The sequence below is a fragment of the Streptopelia decaocto genome (assembly GCF_964273445.1).
Source record: "Streptopelia decaocto genome assembly, chromosome: 14".
Classification (NCBI taxonomy): Eukaryota; Metazoa; Chordata; class Aves; order Columbiformes; family Columbidae; genus Streptopelia; species Streptopelia decaocto.
In genome coordinates, this window is record NC_138669.1 from 10169379 (window position 1) to 10186376 (window position 16998).

General features: G+C 38.6%; 1 protein-coding gene across 1 annotated transcript; it reads right to left on the reverse strand.

The window, feature by feature from the left end:
* Positions 1 to 1237: 1237 nt before the first annotated feature.
* On the reverse strand, positions 1238 to 16797 carry RAB22A (RAB22A, member RAS oncogene family). The gene is made up of 7 exons (XM_082065412.1): positions 16659 to 16797; positions 14761 to 14840; positions 10778 to 10859; positions 6894 to 6965; positions 6635 to 6741; positions 4690 to 4799; positions 1238 to 3233 (listed from the first exon to the last, which is right to left on the reverse strand). Exons 1-7 carry the CDS (start codon positions 16692 to 16694, stop codon positions 3136 to 3138), a joined length of 585 nt encoding a protein of 194 aa, XP_081921538.1. The 5' UTR covers positions 16695 to 16797; the 3' UTR covers positions 1238 to 3135.
* Between the last annotated feature and the right edge of the window lie 201 nt (positions 16798 to 16998).

Here is a 16998-nt window from a genome sequence, read left to right on the forward strand (position 1 = left end):
CAAAGGCTAGTGTGTCTCCAAACAGAGAATCTATGTGGGGACAAAACAGAATCCATTGCAGCAAGCCTAGTGCAAGATGAAAGCATGTGGCCTGACAAATTATTAATATAGAAGAAGCCATTTCTCACCAGCAAAAATGAAACAATGAACATGTGCATCTCATCCAGGGAAGACTGCATTCCAGCTTTCAGCTACGGCCAACTCATCAATAAACAGTTATCTTGGCTCAAAAGAACTTACATCAACAGCCTGTCATTTTAAATCGGCACATCTTAAGCAGCCTCACTTCAGCGTTTGTAGTTTGGACAATCTGAACCACTGGCTATTTCCACGTTTTCTTTAACTGCAGTAATTCAAGATCAGAACTGCAAGAAGGATGAGAAGTGAGCTGGCATTCCACTCAGATCCAAAACAGAAACAAGGAGTGTGAAGCATTAAGACTTGGCTGCATTTGAAAAGGGCCAGTTTGTTGCTGCTTTTTTAGTGTCTTGGGGTGGGTTTTTTTTGTTTTTAAAGTCTAATTTTGGTGTATAGCAAATAAGTGAGGATAGATCAGAAAGTGGTTCATAAAGATTTGCCAAGATATATGGATCTCTCCCCTGAAAGAACTAGAATAATCTCAATACTAGCCTGGCTCTCATTTTGCCCAAAGTCTAATATCTTCTTCTCAATACATCTTGGATAAATGCTGTTAAACCATTTTTGATATCTCACCAAAAACAGATTTAAACTCAATTTTTACCACATGCTAACAAGCAATAACGGTAATTTAGAAAGTATTAAATTCCTTTTTTTATTAATCTACATGAAAGATATTCCCAATATGAGACTTTCCTTCTCCAACTATGATCTTTCCAACTTAAAGAATTTCCAGATTTATTACTTTCAGCTTTAATAAAAGCAGTATTAGCGGTATCACAGTTAAGACACCAGGTGCTTTAGTATCTTGGTATAGAGTAAACTTTGGGAGCACTGTGAACACAGAATGTTTTAAAAACCTTTTTGAATTAGATAACCACACAATTTACTTTTAAAAAATTTGCTGGGAGTAATAATTAAGATATTTCAAAGAAATTAGGGATTTCCATGACTACCACTGTGGAAGTTCTACATTTAATTTCTAACCTGCTTTTAAATAATTAAAAATATGCCCAAGAGCAAGCTTACTCTGTTCTTTCTTTACCAAATATATTTCCTTCAAGCATTTTGCAAGAGTACTTAAGTTTTCTTTTCATAATTTATTTGCTTTGAGCAACAGAGAAAAAAGAAGATTGTACATCAGGCTGAACACCAAACATAACTCTGTCTCTACTACAAGACACTTTGTTAAGGACCAAGGTTTTAACGGGGTTTCAAACAGCCTTCATTTGATGAAGATACACTTCTTGGGTGCTCTATAAGCACGTAGCCTGTACAACTGTGGCAAAGGAGGCATAAATGACAATGCAGGGTGAGTAAAAGGCATGATAAAAATGTAGTCACCAAATTTCATTAAAACATACTGACCCATTCAAAATCTTGCTGTAACAGTTTGCCTGTTTCGCTCCGGAATAGCTCTACAAGAATTTTCACTAATACAAACTAATCTGAAGTACAAGTCCTTTCATTTCTTACAAACTTTTCTACATTTCCTTCAATATTCAAGATGACAGAAAAACCAGGTGACAAAAAGAATAAGCATCAGCAACATGACCTCATTTTGATACTAAAGCTAAACAGCGTATTTTAGTATATACTCAAGTCTATTAAGCTCTTTTACTTCAAAAGTAGAAAGTTTCTCACTAGTGCTGGTAGGAAACAGAAAGTAAAAATAAATAAAATAGTACAAATGAGTATGGTGAACCTATAGCTTAATTGACAGTGTACTAAATCCTATACACTGATTTGCTAAAAACCCTCACAGATGAAAAAGCCCAGGAACCAAGAGGTAACGATCTACATTACCACATGTCTTAAGGTTACAGCCTATTTGTATCTTTGTGCCCAAACCAGGCAAGACTGGGTGCACCACAGATGAAAGCTTGTTCAGCAGACAGACCAGATGCTGCACCAACAGCATTCTCTATTGGCTCTTTCAAATGTGATTAAAAGAGTAAGAATTTCAGTCTGCCTCTGGGTGAACTCACAGTGACAATACCTAAAATGCAGGAAAAAACCTAACAGAGATTCCCCAGGAGTTTTTCCATGGGTGTGGAATGGCAGGAGTGTATAAGATTGCATTTTTTTTACTGTTTTTACATAATTTATAATACTTTAAACACTGGTCTCATAAATATAATATGAACACTTTACACATGCCAAGCAATTAAAGTCGTTCCCCAAAAAACTTTCAGGTCTTATCATGACCACCGGCAGCATCCGTTTACAGCATCTGTTTTCAGTCAGTAATCACTTAATTTAGTCAGAGCTACAACTAGATTTTCTTCAACCAACATCTTCAAATTAAAAACCTCATAGGAACAAAAAGACGCTTATAAGCATAACAGTTTGCCTTAAAGTGATTAACGTCAGCATGAAAAAAAGATTGTCTGTGGTTCAAGATCTGTTGCTTATGTCCCCACCCCCAGCGCATATCATCTTTAAATAAAAAGTGCAAATGGGATTTGGGGACTGGATGGACTGATTTGCCTATTGTCTTCAGTTGCTTATTATGTAGCCATCTCACATCAGCTGTCCCATCATACTTTGGATTAGCTACAATTAAAATAAGGCTCACTGAAGAAAAGGAAGAAATGACATCTAACTCCCAGATTCCTCCCACCCCTAAGTCCCACAAAGTGCTCATTTCCCTTTTTACAAGAAAAATCCCAAAATCTTGATTACAAAACTATTAAACATTTCAGTTCTACCATCCATAATAGTCACCTTCCTTTCAAGCAAGGCCAAAAAAGTGATGATGGATTCCCTTTGAATGCAAGAGATACTACACTTTTCATAAGTAAACAGGCTGATATTATGATTGCAGTCTCTTCTGCAAGTTTACAGATGTCAGATGAACTGGTCCATTTTTGCGGGACCTCGGGTGTACGAACACCAGCAGATAAAGATCTAAGACTGATAATATAAACCCAATGTGAACCATTAACTTCCAAGACCACCTACTGTATAAACAAGTCTGTTTTTCTAAGGGATCAGTCAACAGCAGCTGCGCTTTGTCACCGATGGTTGTCTTCTTAGTTTGAAGCCCTTACCACTAGACGGGGGGTTAGTGTCAGTTGATGGAATTCTGCGACCTACAAGGAGGCAGAAAAAAATTCATAGCAAACATTATACTCAAAACTAATTCTAAGCATTGAGTGTGTGTGTTAGGTGTGTATTCATTTTGTCATATGTCATTAATAGCATTCCTGCATAACAGAAGGATGGCAGCTAACAGCCTATAAGAGGTACAGTTCCACAAAAGACGACTAGAGGCAGTTTTAAGTTAATTTTGCAGTTCAGGCTAATCTAGACTTGGAGAGCTAAGCTATAAAAGCACCCAGAGAATATACTCTGCAGGATCCAATACCATCTGGAATATCTTCACTGAGAACTATCATCTTGACCCAAATTTTCACAGATCACCTGCATCAGGCTTAGCACAGAAATGCTTGTGAAGATGCTTTAGTCATTTGATAAGCCTTTAAAATTCACCATTCCTGGTTGGATATTTCTTTTCTGAGGAGGATTTATGATTCCCCCCCCCCCCCCCCCCAGTTTATTCAAGGTCAACTTTAGGGAGCAACTACAGGGTGTTTCAAAAAGGTGGACCCAATTTCAAAGCAGTATATTTCACAATGGCAACATGTTACAACTATACAAAAATTTACAGTTTAATAAGTTTTAGTGAGCTTTTTATAAATGTTTTATGTTCATTCATGGGCGGATCATGGTTGCAGAGACATAGTGATTTCAAATTGGGTCCATCTTTATGAAACACCCCATAGTAAGTCAGTGAATCAGGAAGCTCATGTACAGCACATGGTTTTTACATCAATGTAATTCAACTGTTTATCGGGACTTTTTTTTTCTTAAGTCTGACTTTTCTGTAGTTATTCAAAGCTAAACTGCAGTGCACACACACACACAGATGGCTGTTTGCCCTCTTTTCACAAACAGGCTGACGTATGTGCACATTGGTGCTGCTGCCTGAAACATCCTGCAAATAATATCGCATGGAATTCACTTTGCAATACTGTCTGCTTTTCATTCACACACAAAAAATAGTAATTTGCATCCCCAGCATGAATGAGACAAAAAAGACTTGCAATTTAATTAAATATATTATTGAAAATGCACTGGTTTAGATTAAGTACAAACACTAAGAGTGAGAACTTAATTCCTTTTCTCAGCTGTATAAAGTTTGGATCTTCCTCATGCCATTTCCTTTCCCTTCCATAACCTTGGAAATACTAATTGAAGCATTCAATAACAGATACAGGAAAATGAGACTGACTTCTGACATGACTGCCCTGCTTGCTATTTATCCAGCAGCATCACAGTAGGCTTAAAATTTCTAGAAGGAATACTTAGAGGTTGTTAGATGACCAAAACTTCATACAGCTCATTTTGCCGTTTGTTATTCATGTCTGACTGCAACAAATTTCAGTCAGTATACACGGACCTAAATTGTACAAAAAGCAATACAGTAATCAAATTTCTACTTTAACTTCTTTTGGAAGACACCACGTTAACTGTTTAAATACTTACTAATTTCTATAAAGAGTTCATTAATGTTTATTGCATTTTTCGCACTTGTCTCTACAAATATTGCATGAATGGAATCTGCATAGTCTTTAGCATCTTTTTCCATGACTTCTCTGGAAAAACAAAGCAAAGAAAAAAATTGTGAATGCAAAAAACTCCATTATTCAAAATCTTAAGGGACAGATTAAGCTTTAAAGTGTCTCATTAAATGACTATGTTGTATTTTACCTGTTTGGCATCACAGTGCTCACTCATCCTGAAGCTGATGCTCAATCTTTACTCCACGCCATCTCCCTGCCTTGAGGTATGAGCATCACTGAAGCACAATCATCAACTAAACAAGGCCTTAATCCTTCTGACAGCATTACAGTGCAGTTTGTTTCTTGAGTGCTCTAAGTGTAGGTCTGCAATCTATCATCAGGGGTGCTTTATTCTTCACACACACACCAGTTTCAGATGTACTGAAACGATCCTGAAGCACTAGTTCTACTAATCCAGTGGATTTCCTACAGCTGTTTATAAAACCAAGTATGTCACAAGACTGCACAGATCATTAGAATAGATTTACTTCACATGAAGACATCGCTGTAAACAGGAACATCTTTAGACTGAGCACACAACACCACAGCCAAGAAGTGAGAAAGTTATTCTGCACTCCTAAGCAAGTTGGATAAAGAAGTGTGTTTCCTTAAACAACATGTCAAAACCAAAGCCCAATAGGTGGAGAGAAGACTGGACTGTATGTTGTATCCCTTTATATACAATTTCTAGAAAACACAGGCTACTTTCAGTAACAAGGACTTAGCATATCAAAAGCACAGACTTCAGATCAGTGACTCCAATTTTGCCTCTGACTAAAGTACAAGGCATCTTCCTCATTAGCTTCAATAGCAATGTTTACATCATTTATGATGCCACCCAAGCACCAAGAAATAAGTGTGTGTGACTTAATACTGCATGCCTTATACCTTGTATTTGTCTTGTAAGTCATTTTATGCTCTATTTCCTTCACCAGACCTAGTACTAACCAAAGTTAGAGCTCACTAGATAACTGCTATTTATTAACAATGTGTAAAACTGTGCTAAGCAGAAGCTTTGCAGTGGTTCTTTAAATGCAGAACCATCTGTGTCCTTTGAGACACCAGCTGTGGTACCTTCTCTAATGAAATCTAAAACCAGGAAGTTTGCACACACTTTCTGAATTTTGGCTTATTTAACCAGGACATCAATAAAAATGGGCTTCTTTTGTTTTTAGTACATGCCTTCTTGAAAGTTTGGCTGTTCATAAAGTTTCTCAAGAACTTTTCCCACTCCCTGCAACTATTTCAGCCACAGCCAATTCCACCCCAATATTTAAGCAGGGGAGGAAGACACCTGAACAAGCAAGTCAGAAAAACCAACACAATGCTTTCCAACAGGCTTGATGTTTTTCCTAACAAAATGAGGTGCTACAGGCTGACAGGAGTACTTCTTATAAAGTGAGGTAAACAGCTTGTATTACACTGTAGTTTCACAGGCAGTCCAGGCTTGTGTAACTTGGCACTGCCACCAGAAAAGGTTAATCCTGTCTCTCCCTGTAAATTGCTCATTCCTAACTGTGCTATCCCACCTCTGTCCTGCCAGTAAGTGTTCATGGTATGAGTAAAACAAATACACTTGGATCAGTTTTCCTTTTTTAAAATGGTTAGTTTTAATTCTGGATCCATTTTACAGCCTGATTTACTGCGCATTCACACACATACTGACACCAGCACAGGGGAGGAATTGGGCAAGACTGTCCAAGGGCAGACCAAGCAAATCTTCTGACAGTAGAAACAGCTCAGACCCCTTCTGAAACCACAACACTAGTGCTAAACAGTTTAAATTACTCTATACCTTTCACCTGCTCTGAAAACATTTAGCACTACAAGCTTAAGTGAAAACCTCCAAGCTGTCAATGATTATTTACCTTACATCATTAAGATCACACTTATTTCCTGCAATGGCTACAACAATGTTTGGAGGTCCATGCTGTCGAAGCTCTTTAACCCAGTTCTTTAATGTTGAGAAAGTTTCCTGATTGGGTGGGGGGGAGAAAGAAAAAAAAAAAAAAAACAAAACCAGAAGTAATTAAGAGTCAGAACTGGCTCAAGACAGCCCCCCCCCCCCCCCCCCCCCAAACAAACAAACCAGAAATTATAATGTCGGGTCAAGATCAAACCCCTTACCTCTTTTGTGATGTCGTACACTATAATGGCTGCTGCTGACCCTCTGTAATACATTGGGGCTAAAGCACGAAACTGAAAGAAAGAAACCATATATTATCAGTCTGACCTTCCACTGATCTCCAGGATTTCCTTATTATTATTATTAAATAAAGTGGAAATTAGCTTTCAAGTTCATGTTAGTGGAAAACTCTTATATACAGAGAGTTTGTGCAGCAGAGTACCTTAAGTTCCACAAAGTATTGTTTACAAAGGCCAACCAATAAATAGTCCAGGGATCAGCAGCAGTAATCTCAAGAAAACGAGCAAATATTACACTGATCTGAAATGCTCAGAAGTTGCTGTTGACCTCTGGTCCCACAGATCCCTCATGGAACTCTCAAATGCTACAAGTGTTGGTTTCCTCATCATCTAACTTAGGGATACAAGGATTCAACTTAAGATTTTCTTCAAAACTCAAAAATTAGAGGCGTGTTTAATACTAAAAAAATGCAAAAGCCCACAGCTATATGAGCTGTTGCAAATAGAGCTTTAAGGAACACACTAAATAGTAAAAGGCTACTGGAATTTTCATGTAATTTTCAGAATAAAATCTACAGCAGGCATTTTTGGTTTGTAGTGCATTTGCACCAGGCCTGTACCTTTGCATGGGCAGAGTATTACGAATCCAGGAATGAAAAAGAGTGATAGAACACATGATTAAGCTGCATCAAAAATATTGATCAAGCATTCTTAAAAAGTGTGATATTCTGACAATTTAAAAAAGACAATTAATCGAGCAACCAAAACTCTCAGTCAAAGCAGAGATTAAACTGCATGTCCTGCTTTAATGTAAGCATATGTGATTTAGAGCTTTTGTGCATTCTTACTACTCTGGGTAAAAAAATAATGAATAGAATATGGTTTTTCATAAAGGCTTATTCGCTTCTAATAAAATACCGATTTCCTTTTGCTTAGTACAGTTCAACTGAGAGCAATATTATAAATCATAAAAAACCCAACTTGCTATAAAGCAGAATTCCAGACCACTTACTTTTGGCTTTCGAATTCTGTTTTGAAAATAGGATTTTGAACACAAAGCTCAGAATATAAAAATATTTAATAGTGGGAAAGGGAAACGTGGGCAGGCATGCAGTTCATGTTGGGACATAATCCCTCTCTTCTTCCTAAGTACTAAAATGTAAAGAGAAACATATTTGGTAAACCACCACTTGGACTGGTTGCAACCTGGCTTTTTGATTATTTGACTATTTATATTGGGAATAAACCAACTTTCAGTTGCTGATTTTGTATTACTCTCATTTCCTGCCTGCTAACACTTAGATACTTTTTTCCACCTAAGAGCAGTCAGCAGATAAAATACATTAACAAAACAGATGTTACTAGCAACACCGAATTTTCCTTTTGCTATTTTTCCAAAGCCTTCAGCTTGCCCTCCAGCCTCCAATTTGTGTTTTGACAGAATTTAAGACAACATAATGTAATTATCCACAGAAACTGTCAAAATTGTTAGGTAAGGAAGCAGAAATCCTAATTGCTGTAAGTAATCTCCTATTAACATTTCTCAGTGTAAAAGAAATGAGAGAAGAAATAAAGCGTGTGTGCATGTAGGGAAATGAGCTGTATGAAGTGAATTAGGGCACGTTTCCACCTTCACCACCAGCCGCTCAGAACAAGAGCTTGCCCAGTGGAATGTAGAACTATTTGCTGCTGGGCTTTTGAAGTGGAAAAGAGCAAACGCTCCTCAAGAAGCCAGAACTTGGAATTCTGAGCATGACACATCATAGCTGAGCAGAGACATTTTAGTTGCAAGAATGGTGTGGACATTTTTGGTATTCCAAATCACCATGGAGGGGATGCCTTCCATAATTCAGATGTGCTGCATGACCAGCAGAAAACTGTGCTACGGATTTCAGGGCAGAGCAAGTATACAGACCATTTGTGACTATAGTAAGTGATGGTGCGGTTCTGCTTTGGAGAAGGAAATATCTCTGGTGATACTGGCATAATTTCAAAGTAAATATCCTTACTTCCATGTCACTGGTTTCTTTGGATACACTGAGGGCTCACAGTGACTTCTCTGAGGTGTGGAACAGAGGCTTCACAGATATCACAGCTCTTGCGTCAGAGCCCAGGTAAGACATTTTCCTTTTTTTGATTTTGATAAAGATATTATGTGACTTGTTTTGAAGAAAATTAAAGAGGTATCACTCAGTTTAAAAACAGAAAGACAAAGGACATGCTATTCATGTACAGAGATGCTTCCTCAGATTGCAGTGTGCTGAATCCAAATTACAGTGTTCACCCATTGCTTGCAAACACAGTTAAAGTGAACAGGATGGAATGCTAATATGTGATGGATGTTTCCTGCCAAGCTGTGGCAGGCATGTTTATAAAGCTTTGCATTTAAGAGTATCAGCCTCTCAAAATTCATACTCAGCCCCTCAGAAGACTCACATTCCAGCATCAGCATTTCAAAATGGGCTACGATGTTGACTTAAGACAAAATATTTACAGCAATTGCTGACTGACTGCTCGTAATGGAACGACTTGGATATTTCTGATAACATGGATACTATTAGACATACCCTGGGACACATCCCTGACAACATGAGTTTGCTTTAGATAGTGCTAGCTGGAAGGAAATAACTTGTCATTCAAAATCTACTGCACTGAAATGCAATACAAATATACTCGAGTTACTTTCTAGCCATCAAGGCTGTTACCAAGCTAAAAAGCTAACGAGTCAGTTCCACCAGGACTCCAAAAGGGCAAGTGACTCTGCACTTGTTGGGATTTTTTGTTGTGGTTGGTTGGTTTTGGTGGTGAGGGTTTTTTTGTTTGGGCACTGTTTCTTGAGCCAATCCTGAAAAACAGTATAGCTGCATTCGCCAGTTCTTACTCTAATTGATCAAACTGACTCTTCCTGGGGACAGGTCTGGTGTCTACCTTTGTTACAGACAGCTCACATCCTAAATAAACTCCTCATGAGGAATTGACAGTTACCAGTAGTTATCAGTCAAGAAACTGCAAGAATATGCAGAGTTAATACGACTACTATAATTTCTACCACTGTTGCTAGTAATCCATAAACAAGCAAGTTAGAATTTAAAGGAAGACTTTGCTAGCTAAGTAAAAATCATGTCAATTAATTGACTGTGATTTCATTTGACTAATCATTTTCTTGAAAATTTGTGTTGCCTCCCCTTAGAACTATGCATGCCGCAGAGATCAAAATCTCAAACTACAAAATTAAAATATAAATTTCAAAATAGATTTCTTGATATAGCTTCTAAAACTATCACATTTGAGAAGAAAATACTTACAAAATAATATAAGATCGGTTATCACCCATAACATTGCTTGAAACGCAGCTTTTGAAAGCCTCAGCCCACATCCTACTCACATTAATAACCCCAACACTGAAGCTAACAATGTGTTAGCAGTTGACTATTTTTCAAGAATCAGGACCCTACACATACTACAAAACATGATCTTCCATTTAACTTTGATTCTCATGTTGCTGGTTGCACTGGCTGCAAATACTCCAGCTGAATGTTTAAAAGTCAACTATAGAAATGATACTAGAGACAGCTGCTGGCTCCCCCCGTCTTGTTTTCTCTTGAAATGGCACTCCCTTTCAGTGAATCTAAACCTTGTCTTTTGCTTTATAAGCTCCTCTTCTTAGGTAATCATAATTTACTTCGTGCTTTAAGCATGATAACGATGAACAACAAAAACGTATTTTCAGCACCCATATCTTGATATAAATAAATGTTCCAATGCATATTTGTAAAACCAGATCACACTGTGACTTCTGGAGGCATAGGTGAAAAGCAGCTCAAACTCCAGCCAGAACTATCATCACAGATATTGATTCTACTTACCCGCTCCTGTCCAGCTGTATCCCAAATTAGGAATTTATGCAGCTCATTCTGATACTGTACAGTCTTGGTCATAAATGAGGCTCTGGAAAAAAATTACAGCTCATGCTTTTTAGAATCTAAATATGTTTTTGGAACATTATTCCCATGAACTTTATAAAATGTTTACATTCCAATAAAAGTGCTTCCCACCCCAAACTGATGAAGATTTTCATACATAAAGGCTAAAATTATTGAGGCAAAGGGCCTCAGAGGATGACAATTCCTTTCAGAGGATGAAATTCAACTAAAATGACAGAAGGACCACAAATGCAAATAAGCTTTTATTGTTCATAAACTTTTGATAAAAATAAAGGATGCATTCCCCCAAAAAATCAGAAAGGTCATCATTTTTAACAATATTCTTCCTAAACGGAGAAGTCATCACAACAAATCATAGAAGCATATACCGGAAACTTCCAGAGGGAAAGAGATAAAATCCTCCCTCTTTGTATCAGCGTCTTCTATCTCTGTACTAACATTCAGATAAATGCTGTTAAGTCCATACTTGGGGATAAAATACGGGAGATTCCTACCACCTTTGGTAGGTGTTAAGAGGACAGAGAAATCAATAATGAGTAACTTGCTTGGTGTCTGCACTCTGTACAGCTCATAAATCCTGTCTGTCATTATACTTCAGTCTGCATAGGCTCTTGGACTTCAAGAAGACAAAAACCCATCTTCCTATGCTCCAGCTGCGCCCCCCAACTTCTAGATGTTTTACAGTAAAATATTGCAAAATACCGTGAAGTACTTTTGTGCTTTACTTGATCTGCTTCACATGAATCGTTGTATTTCCCACAAGAACAGGAATTCAGAGACCTAATCTTTTACAAAAGGGACATCTTTGCTGTATCTATTACTGTATGCACATTTTTTTTTAGAAAAAGCACACACTGAATTTAAATCCTTGTAGAATAGGAACTACAGATGCCAGTATTATTTTAAGCATAGGAGATTCTATAATATAATCTTGGACACATTTTGTGTGCTTAATTCCTGTCAGTTGAGAACACTGCAGACTTCCAAAGTTGTTCTACTGTCAGTTTTGTCCAGGATGGAGGACAGGATCCTGGATGCTGTGTGTATCGGAGCTCCTTGCTGTAGATTCAGAGTCAGAGAACCAGACTCTTTCAGCATTATCAACAGTAAACACCTGAGTTCAAGACTCTGAACTTCAGTTTATCTTGGATCTTAAGTACTAACAGCACAGATTTTAATGATGTCCACAACACTTTCGTAGTTAACGTAACAGCAGTCTTTGGACATGTTTCAATTTTATAGGAGGACAAACCAGCTATCTACATTTAAAGTAAAGAAAGGGAGCAGCTACACAATACTTTTCACCATTAATAGGTAACCTTCTGCTTGTTCCTTAAGCTCAGATGGTTTGCCAAAGAGTACAGCAATCTCCAAAGTTGATTACTCTTCTAAGAAGCCAAATATAAGGCATCCTTAAAAAGAAAGAGTCTAACTGCAATGTATTTGAACAGAGTTAACTAGATGATGTATTTTAGCCATCAGTAACAAAAGATAAAGTGATAGCAGTATCTGTTGTAAAGCACAAAGACTTCGACTTCCTTAAGACTGCTGCAAATTAAACATCAATTCTAATTCTCTGGCCAATATGGAAACTATTTCCTACAGGATAGAATCTCACTGGAAATTTATCTTGCTTGGTTCTATAAACCAAACCATTCCTATACAGTCAATTTGAACTGAACAGCTGTGTTGCTCTAATTTACATCACAACTAAACATACCAAATGGTAGCTGACAATAGAGGTTAAATGCTTCTTAAAATTCTTCCACAAATGGAAGCTTTCGTTGTAACAGATGTCCAAAAAAGAAAAAACAAAAACAAAAACCACAGCTCACAAACAAACCACTCGAGTCCACAAAAGCCTCCAAACTAGAGCTATACTAAACAACTTCTCATAAGAAAACAGGTATTATCCCTACTAAATTTCCTAGCTGATTCTCCCAGCCAAGTAAGCACTGTAACTACGTGAATAAGATGCACCGGAAAGTAGTTTTATGCTCATGCATAGTTTCTTTTTGATGCTATAATGAAAGACCAGATACTCCACAGTACCTAGAGATATTTGCGGGTCAGGCAAAGCAGAATGTGTCCTCAGCATCCCGAGAGGACAAAAGTTGCAGAATTCTGACAATCTTTGCTCTGCAGCTTTACAGTCTTGCAGACACATAAAGCCTAAAGCCATCCAGCACAGTATTTTAGAATTTAAAAGCAGACTTGAAGAGGCTGCAGTTTGCCTGTGATTGGAGACATACTGCGAATTCCATACTGGGTTACTCAAATGTTTAACCCATGGAGTCCACATATGTGGTGATGTACATCTAACTACAGAACAGAGCATCACAGTCAAATAAATAGGCACCTCTCATGTTTGCAAAGCCTGTGTTAACATACCTGGCTACCTACTATTTAAGCAGACTTTTAAGCAGACTTTAATTTCTCCACACCCCTCTCCCTCAGGAACTGCATGCTCAAACACAATGGCTAACTTTGGGCCACTGCAGATTCTACCCATTATGAGCCAACTATTTAACAGACACCACTTTTTAAAGTATTTGGATGACTAGGAATGAAAACTGATAACCAATTTCTCAAACACATCATGCAATATGAAAAACAACATGATCTTTCAATAGTGTCCACCTGAAGAAGAAATTTTGCTCACACTTGATATCACTATAGGCAGTAGGTCTGAACTTTCTATGCAACCTGAACTTTAACATTTACGATAGCCTGCTCTTCTACTTCAGCAAGCAGCAATGAGGAGATTACTATCCACACCTTAAAGGCCTTCCAAAAAAGAACCTCTGCTGTAGCTAATTTGACAGTAACTAAGCATGTTCAACCCTTGAAGAACTAAGTAAACTACTTAGCAATTTGTCTTAAAGTCTACTTTTGTTAACAGGGAAATTTAATCTGTAGGACGCATGCTTTTCTGTTTATCTCACAATTTGACACCAGTATGTACACTCAAAAAGAAGTGTGAGGTGTGGGAGACAGAAGAGAGAGAGAGATCACAAGAACATCTTTTTTTTACAAGGACAGGATGAGACACGGCTGATCTTTATCAGCAGGACCTTTTCTGGTCAGAGCTGTACCAGAGCCTGTGTGACACCTGAGACAGGAAGCTGTAGTGACACCCCACACACTTCTCAGCATCAAGTCATGTTCTCCTGTGAGTAAAGAATTACTTCCAAACAAAGCATCCCATGAGATACTTTCAGAGCAAAAGAAATAAGCAGAAAAAGATCCAACCACTCCAAGAATTCCTGATGTTTGCCCTTCATTCTATCCATTTGAAGATTTGAGCTCAGTAACATTGCTACTCTGAGGTGAGATCAATTGCATTATGAGTGCGTGTATTGCATACAGTTGTATAATGTTAGAACTAATTAATGAAAAAAACAACCTGAATTAGTATTAACTACTTTCAACAACCTAAGAGATTTGTTATTGTACTTGACCCTTTAGAAACTAATCTTAAAAAAAAATAGTGTAGTTGCATAATAATTAAGCCTTTGAAATTTAGCAGTAGTGCATGAGAAAAGCATGTTTTTCCTTCAGCAGTAGTGCATGAGAAAAGCATGTTTTTCCTTCAACAGAAGTGCCTATAGTGTAATTTATTCATAAACCCAGGACTCCTAGCAGGATTTTGTTAGCTTAGATTAACAATTCAAAATGGGTACAGACCTTACATGTGAAAATGGAAGCTGCAGGAGTGCCAAATATACTCCTACATTCCCTAAGGTACCTCATGAGCTAATTAAGGCTGCAGTCATGTTTATTACCACGTTGAGCTGCCACACATGGACAATCCTCAAATGATCTATTCCAGAGGTACAAATATATATTCATACAATTTAGTTTTATTCTTGAATAAGTCATATTTACTTTATTTAGACTCTTACCCTATTGTTGGGTTGATGTTGGGGTCAAAGCTATCTTCTACAAATCTCCACACAATACTTGATTTGCCCACACCAGTGTCCTAAAAAAAGAACAGAAACAGTTGAAAGAAACATTAGTTATTATAAACAGATGAATCTTTTTGTTCTCAAATCTTGCAATACACTATGAATGAATAATAAACACATTCCTGCAGAGAATCTCAGAGAAGTCAGATTTTGAAATACTTCAGGTATTATATTTGTTTACCAGAAAAATGAAACATCTCTGATGAGTTACAGCTTTCCAAACAAAATTGTTGAGATGTTTTTATAAAGGACAATAAAAATCTGCATTAATGCTTATTATCAGTTGTTAAAACTTTTTACCCGCTTTTTTCCCCCCAAAGTTATGCACAAACTGCATTTGTACAAGAGCAGGGAAAGACCATCTACCACTTCCAGTAAAATATACAGCAATTGAGTATGATACATCTTTGGAGCACATTGGAGCACTTTGGAGCACATTAAATTCTACAATTGTGACACATGCATTTCAACCTCTGACTAATACTGTTCCACCCTGCTTAATGAAAGACTTGAAATTTCTTTTGGGACACACCTGATGTTTCTAATGCAACTCTACAGAGCTATAAATGGTAAAAGAGGAAACATAACATGAAAATCCTGGGTTGTGTATGTATTTGCACCACTGACTCCATAGTTAAAAAAATACATGTAGATACATAGGAGTGAAATAACATACGCTATTACCAGTAAAACTGTTCTCAACAGCAGTTGGCCATTTTAAATTGTCATTTAATTAAGACAGGTGAAGATGCTTTACATCTCCAGAGTCATTAAAATTTTATGAAAAAAGAAAAGGAACTGCCTCAATGAAAATGAAGTTTTATGCCATTCATGCACTTTCTTGAATCTTCTGGATACTGTAGTAAGTTTGGGTACAGTATGTATGCTTGTGTTTATCTTTTTGAGCTGTTTTCTTCCCAAGGAAAAACATATTATCTCAGTTCTGTATTTTATAACATTTGCAGTCTGAATAAGCAGAACAAATCTTGAAAAGAGAAACATAGACACAGCTCCAGGTTCAAGGACCAGTTTTCCTGGGTGCTCGTTCTCCTTCTATTACACAATGAAAGTTTCCTCAGGTCCAATGAACACAAACAGTAGCTCGTAGTTACCCCAAACGCCTTCATGATATGAAAAGCACAGAAACACATAACCTTCCCTCTGAAGGGCAACGTGGCCATTTAGAAACAGGAAACAATTCCACCTGTCACACTCTGTTCAGGAGGGTTTGGGTTCAGGTGGAGAAAACTGCACCTGCCCACCTGAGCCTCTCGGTGAAGCCCTCACACCAAACCAAGCCAAACCAGCTTTATAGCCTGGATTTTTTTTAAGCTTCTACTTCAGTTTGTTCATTATCTCCTCCTTCCACCACCTGCAATACTTGGGGCACTTTGAAAACCTACATATGTTGTTTAAAAAAAAAAAAAAAGTTCAGGCCCCTCCCCCTCTCTCACAAGTTGGATTTCAGGTGCGTTTATTTATTTTGTGAACTCCGAGCCCGAAACAGCTTGCGAGGAAGAGGGAAGCATATGCTGGATGCTCGTGTTTCCTCTTTTCTAAGAGAAAAAGCCAGAAAAAAATAAGAGCGATATTTGCTCTGGAATCCGCCTCCCCCGTGGAGAGGAAGGCGCTTCCCCGCCCGGTCTCCTCAGGGAACCGGCGGGGACCAGGCCCGCCCTTCGCCCAGGGAGAGAACCCCCTCCCCAGAGCCTCCCCGGTCTCACACAGAGCCTCTCCAACCCCAGACAGAGCCTTTCCAGCCAGGCTCCCTCCGTCCCGCCAACCCCGGCCCGCACCAAGGCCCCACAGAGCGCCGGCCGCGGAGCACTTACCCCCAGCAGGCAAACTTTCAGCTCCCTCAGAGCCATGGCTGGGCAAGCTGCACCTTTAACGAGCGCCTGAGACGCAGCCCGGAACGATCATAGCCCTCCGTGGGGCGCGCGTCCAGCCGAGGCCTGTGGGGGCAGCCCCCCGCCTCCCCACGCCCTGGTTACCAATAAACCTCCTTCCTCAGGCTCCGCGGACGCGACGCCATCTTGGGCGGCCCACCGGATCACCTGACCGCACCCCCCCCGGTTTGTCTTCCCTCTCAGGAGGCGACGGAAAAGCTGAGGGGCAATTCGCACCCCCCGGCAGCGGCTGTTTATTAAACTGGTGGCGTTCCGGCTGCGT

What these genes read in the sequence shown, in the direction of transcription:
- RAB22A (XM_082065412.1), bottom strand. Translation starts at nt 16,694, where the DNA reads ATGGCTCTGAGGGAGCTGAAAGTTTGCCTGCTGGGG. An exon ending in TGAAAGTTTGCCTGCTGGGG is followed by an intron (nt 14,841 to 16,658) that starts GTAAGTGCTCCG and finishes TTCTTTTTTTAG; the next exon opens with GACACTGGTGTGGGCAAATC. An exon ending in ATACAGCTGGACAGGAGCGG is followed by an intron (nt 6,966 to 10,777) that starts GTAAGTAGAATC and finishes TCTTTCTTTCAG; the next exon opens with TTTCGTGCTTTAGCCCCAAT.